General features: G+C 43.7%; 1 protein-coding gene across 10 annotated transcripts in view; it reads left to right on the top strand.

Moving 5' to 3' along the window:
- The window catches only part of LOC147103064 (adhesion G protein-coupled receptor B2-like), a 1,231,153-nt gene that overhangs the window by 1,014,421 nt on the left and 203,459 nt on the right, over window positions 1–13,273 (top strand). For all 10 annotated transcript variants that reach the window (XR_015072890.1, XM_085962346.1, XM_085962351.1 and 7 more), the window contains 2 exons: window positions 4,093–4,195; window positions 12,770–12,920. Coding sequence is in view for 9 of the 10 variants with exons in the window: in XM_085962346.1 (XP_085818472.1) it covers window positions 4,093–4,195; window positions 12,770–12,920 (254 nt within the window). In the remaining variant the exon portion in view is untranslated. The remainder of the gene's footprint in view (window positions 1–4,092; window positions 4,196–12,769; window positions 12,921–13,273) is intronic.

The raw sequence follows: 13,273 nt of genomic DNA, 5'->3' as shown, positions 1-13,273 counted from the left end.
GGCTGTCTTTCAACGGGCAATGGATAGCCTAGTCAAACAGGAGAACTTAACAGACACTTTTCCATGTCTGGATAATATCACCATTGCTGGTCATGACCAGAAGGAGCATGATGCCAATCTCCAGAAATTTTTTGACGTTCTCTGTCATCGCAACTTAACCTTAAATGAGTCCAAATCTGTGAAATCAGTACCATCAGTCAACATCCTTGGCATCTGGGTGGGCAATGGTGTCATCAAATCGGATCCAGAGTGACTTCGTCCGCTTCAGGAGCTCCCTCCCGCTACGAATCTTGGCTCTCTGTCGGGCACTCGGCATGTTCGCCTATTATGCGAAATGGATACCCCACTTCTCCGACAAGATCCAGCCCATGCTTCACGCAAAATCATTTCCATTGGAGGCAACGGCTATTTTAGCTTTCAACCTCCTCAAGCGACAACTGGAAAAAGCCACACTTCGTTCCATTGACGAAAATCTTCCTTTCGTGGTCAAGTGTGATGCATCGGATGTGGCGATCACTGCTACCTTGAATCAAGGTGGTCGACCCGTTGTATTTCTGTCCAGAACTTTGCAGGGTAGCGAGCTCCATTATCCTCCTGTCGAGAAGGAGGCTACGGCCATCATCGAGGCTGAATGTAAATGGAGTCATTTTCTCGCTCGTCGCCATTTCACACTTATAACCGATCACCGCTCCGTGACCTTTATGCTGGATAACCGGAAACGCACTAAGATCAAGAATAACAAAATACAACTCTGGAGGATGGAATTGGCCGCCTTTGGATACACCATACATTATCGACCCGGCAAAGAGAATGTGGCCCCAGATACCCTCACGCGGACATTCTGCTCTTCTATGTCAACTTCGACTCTTGCGGATCTTCATACTGACTTATGCCATCCTGGCGTTACCCGTATGTTGCACTTTGTGCGATCTAAAAATCTCCCATTTTCTACGGAAGACGTGAAAAGAACATGCTTCTCCTGTAGAATTTGTGCGGAATTAAAACCGCAATTCTTCCGTCCATCGGATGGCTCGCTCATACACGCTATGCAGCCTATGCAGCGACTCAGCATTGACTTTGAAGGGCCGTTGCCTTCCTCAACGCGAAACACATACTTACTGACTATGGTGGATGAGTATTTACGCTTTCCCTTTGCTTTCCCCTGTCCCAATATGCTTACTTCCACAGTGATCAAATGCCTTGATCAAGTCTTTTCCTTTTGTGGTACGGCCAATTTCATCCACTCTGAGCGGGGTCCCTCCTTCATGTCAAGCGAACTCAAAAGTTATCTCTCCCAATGGGGAATCGCCACAAGTAAAACGACACTGTACCATCCCATCGGTAACAGACAGGTTGAGAGATACAACGCTATCATTTGGAACGCTGTTCATCTTGCGCTGAGGTCACGCAACCTACCAGACCAGCAGTGTGAAACTATGCTCCCTGACGTGTTGCATCCCATCAGGCCTCTCCTTTCTACGTCCACCAATGTCACACCTCACGAGCGATTCTTCAGCTTCCAGTGTCGCTCCACCCATGGGACGTCTCTACCATCATGGTTGGCAGCTCCCGGCCCCGTGCTGCTCCGAAGATTCGTCCGATCATCTAAAAATGATCCTCTCGTCAACGAGGTAGAACTCACAGACGTCAATCACACGTACACGCACGTGCGCTACCCTGATGGCTGGGAGTCCACCGTTTCGCTCCGGGACCTGGCTCCCTGTCCAGCCGGTTCCATGGACCCAACTGATAGAGGGACCCACGGGGATGATGCCAACACTCTGCGCTCTCCCGAAAATGACGCCCTACCTGGGACATCGAGAGATCTGCCAGCTGCCCCACCGGATCCACTCGGGGAGCCGAGTGCTCCCCGTGGGATGGCCACCCGAGGCCAGGACGCCGGTCAATCCCCGGCTATCAAAGAGAATGAAGCCAGTTCTGCGCCTGTGGGGACCCACACCCGGAGTCACGATCTCCCCAGCCTCCCTCGGGTCGATCAGAGCAACACGGGCCCTGTCGATCCACCGGTACGGATCAAGCGGCCCAGGGACCAAGACACGGTCTGGGGAGACGTGCCTTCTAGCCATAAACAAAAATCTAAAAGACTGCGGCTATTCGTGGTCCGCCTAATCCGTTAAGAGGAAGTTGTCGGACTTCCAAATCTTTTAGGCAGGAAGAATGTTATAAATCTCATCATCATCAAGAAACTACTCATGAAATAACGCTGGACGGCCAGCTGGTGGCGCCGTCCAAGGAGTATAAATACTCGGGCGTGGGCCCAGCTTGTCAGGGACATTTTGTAAGACAAGGAACTAGTGAAGTACAACTAGACCTCCATGTTCTGAAACAAGTTGATTAAAGCCTTGCTTTATGCTCAAACCAAGTGCGTAGTGAGTTTTATTATGTCACCCTTCATCTAGGTCATTAATATAGATTGTAAATCACTGATCCCCAACATTGATCCTTGGGGCACCCCACTAGTTACAGCCTGCCAATCTGAAAAAGATTGTTTATCCCTACTCTCTGTTTTCTGTCCATTAACCAATCCTCTATCCATGCTCCGAGATTGCCCCCAACCCCGTGAGCCCTAATCTTGTGTAATAACCTTTTATGTGGCACCTTATCAAATGCCTTTTGGAAATCCAAATATACTACATCCACTGGTTCCCCTTTATCTACCTTGCTAGTTACATCCTCAAAAAACTCAATAAATTTGTCAAACACAATTTCCCTTTCATAAAACGCTGTTATGATTTTCTAAGTGACTTGATACCACTTGCTTAACAATGGATTCCAGCATTTTCCCGACGACTGATGTCAGGCTAACTGCCCTGTAGTTCCCTGTTTTTTCTCTCTCTCCTTTCTTGAATAGCGGTGTTACATTTGCAACCTTCCAATCCGCTGGGACCATTCCAGAATCTAGGGAATTTTGGAAGATCAAAACCAATGCATCCACTATCCCTTCAGCCACCTCTTTTAGAACCCTAGGATGTAGGCTGTCAGGTCATGGGGATTTGTCGGCTTTTAGTCCCATTAGTTTCTCTAGTACTTTTTCTCTACTTATGTTAATTATGGTAAGTTCCTCACCCACATTAGACCCTTGTTTCCCATTTTTGGGATGCTTTTTGTGTCTTCTACTGTGAAGACAGATATAAAATATTTGTTAAACATATCTACCATTTCCTTATTCCACATAATAATTTCTCCTGTCTCAGCCTCTAAGGGACCAACGTTTACTTTTGCTACTCTTTTCCTTTTTACATATTTGTAGAAACTCTTACAATCTGCTTTTATATTTCTTGCTAGTTTTCTCTCATATTCTATTTTTTCCCTTTTTATCAATTTTTTTGTCAACCTTTGCTGGTTTCTGAAACTCTCCCAATCCTCAGGCTTACTATTATTCTTTGCAACATTATAAGCTTCTTCTTTCAATCTGATGCTATCCTTAACTTCTTTAGTTAGCCACGGTTGGATCAATTTTCCCGTGGAGTTTTTGTTTCTCAATGGAATGTATTTCTGTTGAGAATTATGAAATATTTCTTTAAATGCTAGCCACTGCCGCCCTACTTTTTAATCTATTTTTCCAATCTACCTTAGCCAACTCGCCCCTCATCATACCTATATAATTGGCTTTATTTAAGTTTAAGACTCTAGTTTCGGACTTCGTCCCCAGCCTTCTGTGCAACGCCCCCCCCCCACCCGCCCCCCCCTTCCCCCGCGGAGTGCTGGCTGTGCTCCGTGAGCCCGGCTCTTCTCTTGAGTGCTGGGCTCTTTTACCGGCACTCCGATCCCTGGTGGCCCAGCTGGGCTCCAGGTCACGCTGCGCAAGGCCCCACCCCTTTAAAAAGAGGGAGGCGGGGTGCTTCCAGTAGAGCCCCGTTTCCCTCTTGGGGTGCTACCGATGAATTTTGGCTGCGGGGGCGCTAATTTTTTGGGGAGTAGCGCCCCAGCGAAGTTAGCACCCCAAAGGGGTCATGACTCAATTTTTCGCCCTATGTATAATAATTCTACATAAATGCTCAACTACATGAAGGTTTTTATTCATAGCATTATGCAATTTATTTGGCTTGTTTTTCAATTATGTTTCGACAGATTCATAAAATCAGAGCGATCCATTATTCTACTCAACTTTTGCCTGTCTATAATGGCATCAAACATCCTGATTTTGGTTGGTCAAACACAGATACACAGCAAGGTAAGAGCAAAGGGGAGTGTTTGTAGCTCAGACAAGTAAGTGAATAGTGGTGAAGCTGAGCTAACCAAAAGGATTATCCAAGATCATTCGAAAATTCAAATTGTTTCTGAAATCGTTGTACAGATTTATTCTAATTTAAGTTTGAGGATTACACTCACTGACCTTTTCAGAGAAGTGGAGTTTCATTTTTTAGAATGCAGCTTGCAGGTTTAAAAAAGTAAGAGTGAAAATTGTGCTACACTAAGAAGCTCACATTTGGAACTTTAGCTTCGGAAGTGAACAGAAACCACCTCATGCGACATACCTTCAGAGACTGTGGGGTTGACTTTCCCTTTCAGTGGAAATGGAAAGTTGGTAGTAGTGGATCAGCTGCCCATTATACATCCTCCCCGATGAAGTCAATGGAAAATCAGGCAGGGTGCATAAAGGGCAGCTACTGACAGTTTTTCACCCCTGCTGAAAGTGTCAATTACCCCTGCAGTTTCTAAGAGCAATGCTGAGAGAAGCTGCAAGAATGTCAGACTCTGGCTTTGTCTTTAAACAGTCAATGCAGTTTGCATTATTGTATGTTCAATTTTTATGTTGTATTGTATCCTGGTGTGTCTTTTCGCTTCAATATATTTAAAATTTATCTGACCAAGTAGTTTAGCCTGTACACAGTCTAGTGGCATATCATTCTTTCTTCCTTCTGAGGTGACAGGAGAACGTAGTGGACTCCCTAAGTATTCTCCAGTAAGCAATTTACAGCACTATGATTCGGCATTAATTGTTAAACGTGGCCTATCCAACCCATTCCTGGTGCAGAATAAAACTGTAATCATGTGAGACTCAGTCTGCCTATGGAGTCTGCAATCCAGGTGAGAACATGAGAAAGGTGTTGGGAAAAGCCTGAACTGTAACAATATAGATCATTCAGAGAACATTTGAAAAGGATGATAATTCTTACTCTGCAAGGGTTCCATATCAGTATAGCTTCAAGCAGAAAGGAACACAAGCACAAATTTAACAGTAGGATTTAAATTCAGACTCAACACAGCTCCAGAACTTGTCACTAAGCAACCCAGCAAATGCGGCAAATTGCACTTTAAGGGGTAAACTTGCAGGAGGAAAGACACAGGTGAAAAAAAAAATTAAGGTGTTCAGACTTTTTTTGATGACATAGTTTAAAGATTTATATTCAAGTGTATTCATATTGAACTCCATTTCCAGTGAGCAACTATGAATGGCAGGTTTGAGTTGCAAGATATCTCTGTGGTACCAGAAAGGGCACATAGTTATGGAATCTGGTAACTTTATAAGCGTATAGTGATAAACAGAATGCGTGTGACAGGCGCAGATAGACAAGTTCAGCAAAATCTCTTTAGTTGGTCAGGAGAGGATAGATCAGGATGTTTCATGCTCTTGTTTCAGACTGTCTGTAAATGGACAACAACAACTTTAACGCAGTAAAAACATCCCACGATGCTTCACAGGAGCGTTATCAGACAAAATTGGGGGAACTCATAGTTCTTGGGGAGTTGTAGGGCTGGAGGAAGTTACAGAGATAGGGAGGGGAGAGGCTTTGGAGGGATTTGCAAACAAGAATGTGAATTTTAAAATTGAGGCGTTGCTTAACCGGGAGCCAGTATAGGTCAGTGAGCACAGTGGTGATGGGTACATGGGACTTGGCACAAGTTAGGATACAGGCAGCAGTGTTTTGGATGAGCTCAAGTTTACAGAGGGTGGAAGGTGGGAGACAGGCCAGGCGAGCATTGGAATACTCGAGTCTAGAGGTAACAAAGGCATGGATGCGGGTTTCAGCAGCAGTTGAGCTAAGGCAGGGACGGATTTGGGTGATGTTATGGAGGTGGAGATAGGCAGTCTTAGTGATGGAGAAGTTATGGGGTCGGAAGCTCAGCTCAGGGTCAAACCAGACACCAAGGTCCGTCTGGTCCAGCCTCAGACAGTGGCCAGGGAGGGGGATGAAGTCAGTGGCAAGGGAACAGAGTTTGTGGTGGGGACCAAAAAAATGGCTTCGGTCTTCCCAATATTTAATTGGAGGAAATTTCTGCTCATCGGATAAGCAGCGTGACAAATCAGAGGCAGTGGAGGGGTTGAGATAGGTGGTGGTGAGATAGAGCTGGATGTCATCAGCGTACATGTGGAACGTGACATGTTTTCAGATGAAGTTGCTGAGGGGCAGCATGTGGATGAGAAATAGGAGAGGGCCATAGATAGATCCTTGGGGAATTCCAGTGTTAATGATGCAGGAGCGGGAAGGGAAGCCATTGCAGGAGCTTCTCTGGCTACGAATGGATAAATAGGAATGGAACTAGGCAAGGGCAGTCCCACACATTTGGACAACAGACACTGTTAATACTACCCTTTCATTTTGAAGGTACAGGTAGACTATCCTTTATCCGAAAACCTCGGGACCAGCCGTGTTTCGGTTTTCGGAAAATTTCGGATTTCGGAAGGTATTTTATAAGACTGGGAAATTTGTCGGGGGTGGGTCGGCGGGGGTCAGGGTCGGCGGGGGGGTCCGCGGGGGGTCGGCGGCGGGGGTCGGCGGGGGTCCGCAGGGGGGTTGGCGGGGGGGGGTCGGCGGGAGTCGGGGTCGGCGGGTGTGTCGGCGGGGGGGTCGGCGGGAGTCAGGGTCGGCGGGGGGGTCGGCGGGGGTGTCGGCGGGGGTCGGGGGCGGGGGGGTCCGCGGGGGGTCGTCAGCGGGGGTCGGGGTCGTGCGCCACTCTGGTCATGTCGTGCGCACGACTTACACTGAACGAAAAAACCTTCGGTTTTTAGAGGGTTTCGGTTTTCGGAAGTTCGGATAAAAGGTAGTCTACCTGTACCTTAATTCGATAAAAGTCTGAATTGGCCTTTACCCACAGCTTTGTCTTAGTGGCTGTTGTGTTTTAGCCATGCTTTTGAAGCTAGAATTAGCACAGCATGTTAGAACACCAATAAGATGGCACAGCATCAGTTTCTCACTCGATACATTCTCAAGCTCAGACATGCTGGGAGACAGTAAGTGAAGATTAGTTGTTTCTCTACATGGAGAAGTGAAAATTGGTTGGAGAATCATCGTTGGTTGCTCTCGCATCCCTCCTTGCAGAGAAAGCACACTAGTAAAGGCCTCTCAGCTGCAGCCTGGGGAAGGGAGTTTAGCTTTATCCATAAAAGAACTAGACTATACATATTAGTGCTATTTTACACACCTTGGTTCACTTCTCACATTTAGTAAACCCACAGAGAAAGTATGGATATGCATCTTTACATTTTGTGAAGTTTTGCAACCTACACTCACATTCTGCTTACCAAGATCTAGCTGACTTGTGATGTAGAATAGTTAATTCTTGATATAAGAAAGCTCCTGGCAATTGTGACTAACACACAGCTTTTCTACTTATGCAGCCAGTTCTGTAAACTACAAGTCTAGTATTTGTAGCCTTCTTAAACTGCATGTAAATGGATATCACTGACTGTGCCTCTATCACCCCATGTAATTCCAATTTTGCTTCCCACTGCTATATTCTGAAACTAGTTCATTCATTCAGATTCCCCTGTTCACCATTGGCTTCAAAGAGCCAAAGTGGAGAAGTAATGCGTTTGTTTTCCTCCAAAATACTTTGAGAATGCCTTATAAATGTGATGTGACACAGTGTTTACTGAATACTCCAGTAGAACAGCAGTAGCGCAGCATCCTTTTCAAATTGACTGGCGGCTGAGGCTCAGATTGCTTGGATCCTGTCTAAAATGTCTAACTGCTTCACTGCAAGTGATTGTTTTCTTATACAGAGAAAGCTAATATTCTAAAACATAGTAATTTCTTTTTCCTAAAAGAATTTAGAACACTTATCCCAATTATGAACATATTTTGAGCGTTTAAACGGATGATGTTTTACGTGAATGAGCACTAAGTAGTGGGTGGTATCATTGCATCTAACTCTAATTTGCAGTGCATCATGGGTATGTTGATAGCCGTGTCACCACTTGCCTGCCTGCTCATGACAACTGCCACAAGTTCTTCAATAATTACACAGTTATTGATTACATTTATATATTTTTATTGTAGAAATGTTCAATAAACCTTTCAAAGGAAACAGAAAGGGCAGAATTTTATGAAGGGAGACGTGTTGGAGGCGGGACTGTTGCTTGCCAGGTTTCAGTCCTGCCTCCATCAGTTTCTGGCCAACCAGCGGGATTTTCCCAATTAAGGGGAAGTCAGTGACAGAGCACGTCAACGTATGATGTGTCATCTGTCAAGAATTTTTGAAAGAAGAAATGTCATCGTTTGACAGCTCTGTGAAGCTGTCAAACACTGACATTCTGTGTAGTTTGATGAAGCCTTGTGTTCAGGACTCATCAAACCTTTCTACTTTGCAGAAATCAGCTGGCTGTTGCATCGGAGGATCCAACAGCCAGTCCGTGATCTCTACAATGGAGATGTCGGGACTCCGGCTCCACAGCGGCTGAAGGCTGTAGGTAGAAACAAAGGTAAGTTAACATTTTCTAACACTTTACACTCACCTCACATACTTACCACTCCACACTTGCACCGATCACGCACCTCTACATCACACTTTCAGACCCCTCCGACCCCTGCAGACCTCCTACTCGCCTCCTACACCCCGGTGGGGTTCCCCCAGGTCGGGAAGCCCGCACTTCAGGACAAAAAATGGGGATAATCCTATTTTCTGCCTGTTAACTACCTGTTAACAAGCAGTTAATTGGCTTTAATCCCTTCCTGCCTCCAAGGAGACGGGACCAGGGGCGGGATGGCTTCCCACCTCCTGGCAAGAGGGCATGGAGGCGGGTTTGCCACCCGCCCCCAAATTCTGCCACTTTCCCGGCAGTCCCGCCTCCATACCCGCCTCCTCGGGCTGGTAAAATCCTGCCCTCAGTGTGTGTAATAGTAACATTATAAACACAGGGCGGAGTAGTGAGGGACAAGATACAGGCTTTGTTGTAAGGCAGATATTGCGGACCTTTCAATACATGAACAAAGCTGAATTCTGAACAACACACGGCTAGTTTGGAAGAAATGATCTGGCTGGTTTGGAATGGAGTGGGATTTCTGTAAATTGCATTTGAAAGAAGCCAGTTTCTAAGTCTGCCCAACAGTTAATTAAGTTTTTCATGAAGCAATTCAACCTGAACAGAAAGAATAGGAAACACTGAAGCGAAACAGTATTTTATATAAAATACATTAAGTGTATAAATTTCAGGTTAAATGTGATAGAACAATCACTATGTTGTATGCTTAGCAAATAACTAGGAAATACAATGTTTCAAGTTTCATGCTTGGATTAGGAATTTTGTTATTGGGAGTGATTGAGAAGGAGTTAGTCCATAGGGATTCTATACAATAGGAATGAATGGGAAAGGATTTGGTCCAGTGAAATTCTATGCAGTGGGAATGAATGGGGAGGGATATCATAGAATCTTACAGCAGCGAAGGAGGGATTTGGCCCATCGTTGCTGTGCCACCTCTTTGATAGAGATATTCAATTAGTCCCACTCCCCTGGCTCTTTCTCCATTGCCCTGAAAACATTTCCCTTTCAAATATATGTCCAATTCTCCTTTGAAAGTTACTATTGAATCTGCTTCCACCACCTTTTCAGGCAGTGAATTCAGATAATAACAACTCGCTGCATAAAAAAACATTTTCTCATCTCCCCGCTGATTCTTTTGCCAATTATCCTAAATCTGTGTCCTCTGGTTACCGACCCTCCTGCCAGTGGAAACCGTTTCTTCTTATTTACTCTATCAAAACCTTTGTCATTTTGAACACCTCTATTAAATCTCCCCTTAACTTCTGCTCTAAGGATAACAATCCCAGCTTCTCCAGTCGCTCCACGTAACTGAAGTCCCTCATCCTTAGTACCATTCTAGTAAATCTCTTCTGCACCCTCTCCAAGGCCATGACATCCTATTTGGTTTGGTTCAGTGGAATTCTATACAGTGGGAATGAATGGGAAAGGGTTTGATCCATTGGGATTCTATACAATGGGAATGAATGGGAAAGGGTTTGATCATTGGGATTCTATACAATGGGAATGAAGGAAAAGTGTTTGATATATTGGGATTCTATACAATGGGAATGAATGGGAAAGGGTTTGATCATTGGGATTCTATACAGTGGGAATGAATGGGAAAGGGTTTGATCCATTGGGATTCTATACAGTGGGAATGAATGGGAAAGGGTTTGATCATTGGGATTCTATACAGTGGGAATGAATGGGAAAGGGTTTGATCCATTGGGATTCTATACAGTGGGAATGAATGGGAAAGGGTTTGATCATTGGGATTCTATACAGTGGGAATGAATGGGAAAGGGTTTGATCCATTGGGATTCTATACAATGGGAATGAATGGGAAAGGGTTTGATCATTGGGATTCTATACAATGGGAATGAAGGAAAAGTGTTTGATATATTGGTATTCTATACAATGGGAATGAATGGGAAAGAGTTTGATCCATTGGGATTCTATACAATGGGAATGAATGGGAAAGGGTTTGATCATTGGGATTCTATACAATGGGAATGAATGGGAAAGGGTTTGATCCATTGGGATTCTATACAATGGGAATTAATAGGAATGGGTTTGATATATTGGGATTCTATACAATGGGAATGAATGGTTTGATATATTGGGATTCTATACAATGGGAATGAATGGGAAAGGTTTTGATACATTGGGATTCTATACAATGGGAATGAATGGTTTGATACATTGGGATTCGATACAATGGAAAGCAATTTCGTCTGTTGAAATTCTGTGATTAAGTTTTAATTAAACTGGATCTAACATAATAAAACAAACAAACCCAGTATATCACATCAAAAGCTGATACTAATGTACACATTACACGGGAATTGATGTGACAAGTGATTGATTAACACTTAGAAGCTAACATTTTCACCGTCTTCAGGATATTTATACAAAAATGCAGTATTTGGGCAGCAAATCATGCTACAGGTGGTAATTGTTGAAATTTTGGGGATTTGCCATGGGACATCACATTGCAACAATTAAACTATACTATCCATGTGACATTTGAATACGATATATATAGGGTATATTAGAGCAGGTGACATCTCTTTATACTAATGTACCAGAGCTGTTAGTTAAATACCGCTCTTTCCCGTCACCAACTCAGGTTTCTACTTTTCAGTTTTTGGCGTTGGCATCACAGCCTGATATTCCATAGTGTGAAGCATTGTACGATTTGGTGCTTTCTTACTTAGTTATGTATCCCTTAAGTATGTAGGTGAAATATTTCATTGTTCTAGCCAAAATGGTACCTATAAAACTTGGGTAGCAGTTTATACATAGATTAGACAACTAGTATGTCCATCTGTTTTCCCTCACTTAAGTTCTTGGCTCCATGTGTCCTTCGCCAGCCAAGAGCATGATTGTCTGAGTGCACTGCCAGTAACATACCATCACAGCTTTGTAGCAAGCTGGATATGATATACACCTTCACACAGTGATATAGTTCGAGGTTGAAAAGTGCTCCACCTGGTGGCCCAGCTGACAAGCTACAAAGATCCTCACAACTGAGGATCAGACTGACCCCGATATGCATTTGATATCTTCTAGATCAATAAACAGTGGTTGAGCTACTCAATATGGGCCATAAATTATTTCCTAATTGCTCTGAAATGTAATGTTATGCAGTTAACTTGAGGGTTTGCATAACACAGTGCTGACTTTAGATCAGAGGATATATTGCTTTGTACAGGCTAGAGCATTATACCATGTAATGCATTATGATTGTGCTGCTAAGGAGCGCCTGTGTGCAACTTAGTGTCCCTTTAAGGCACAGGGTATAATTGCTGTGCCTCCCCGAGTCAGTTAAAGGTTAATTGTTCTTGAGCAGATCATCAGCCCAAACAGAGATCAGAAAAGCAAAATACTGCAAAACTTAAAATAAGTTTGACTCTTGAAGTGAATTAGAAAGCATTTTCTGTTGGCAGAGAAGTTTCTCTGAATATTGGAAATGACTGGCTTTCTTCCACCTTTTATATGTGCAAAATAGAAATATGTATGTGTGACAATGTAACACCTAAAGTGTGACAGACACGTCTCAAAACTTTAGTCCAAAGAAACCACAGAAGAAGAATTGTTCTGGTCACTGCGTATAGCAGCTTCTTAACTGAGTTCAAGATCGCCTCTGTTCTGTATTAGTGCTGAAATCACAAACTTGTTCAAAAAAGAATGCAAGATTCCGATAATAATATCATCCAGAGAAGGTTTTCATGAACTCATTTATGTTGCCATACACATAACATTCAAAGTACTTCCCTCATTTGGCTAAATGCGGCACAAGTAAACAAGCAAATGTTCTGCAGTAGATGGGAGTAACCCCAAATTCACCCCACAGCGCACTGAGCTAAATACACAAATTATAATGATCAGCCAGATTAACTCATTGTAGTGTTACAGTAAATTATGAAAAAGATTCATCTTGGTTATTTCTGCCTGTTTTGTACAGAACTCCCCAGGGAGTTTATTGTCGTTGGCTTCGTAAGGCATTTTTCACTCGGTGCTTAAAATGTTCTTCAAAACATGTTTCCTGCTTTTCCCCAGGGTGTGTGCATGATGACAGCAGCTTTTCTGCATTTCTTTTTCCTCTCCTCCTTCTGTTGGGTGTTGACAGAAGCCTGGCAGTCCTATCTTGCCGTGCTGGGAAAAATTAGGACCAGGCTGATAAGGAAACGCTTTCTCTGCCTTGGCTGGGGTATGTGACTCTCTTTATAATTAGAATGCATATCATGTGTGATTTGCAAAGGAACTGTTAAAATTCTAAACTCAGAGCAAATGGTTTGGATCTGACCAAAAGCATTGGATGTTTCTTACTATTAATTACATTATCAAAACTGCTCAGACCAGCAAATGTTGTTCGCCTTGTCCCTTGGAGATGCTCTATTATACTCAATAATGGAACTCATGCTTCACTAAGTAAGAACCACTAAGGAGGCAACTATTTGCCAGTCAACAATGAGATTTGACACTGCCAATGTTATTAAAAAAGTTATGTTTTTCTTTCTGCTTTTCATCCTGTCACACTGATGTGCAAGTAACTATTGCACC

Source organism: Somniosus microcephalus, chromosome 20 (assembly GCF_052327205.1).
Source record: "Somniosus microcephalus isolate GS21.2 chromosome 20, FLI_Smic_1.0, whole genome shotgun sequence".
Classification (NCBI taxonomy): Eukaryota; Metazoa; Chordata; class Chondrichthyes; order Squaliformes; family Somniosidae; genus Somniosus; species Somniosus microcephalus.
Note: the sequence above shows the minus strand (reverse complement) of the source record. Positions and strands in the feature narration are given on the sequence as shown.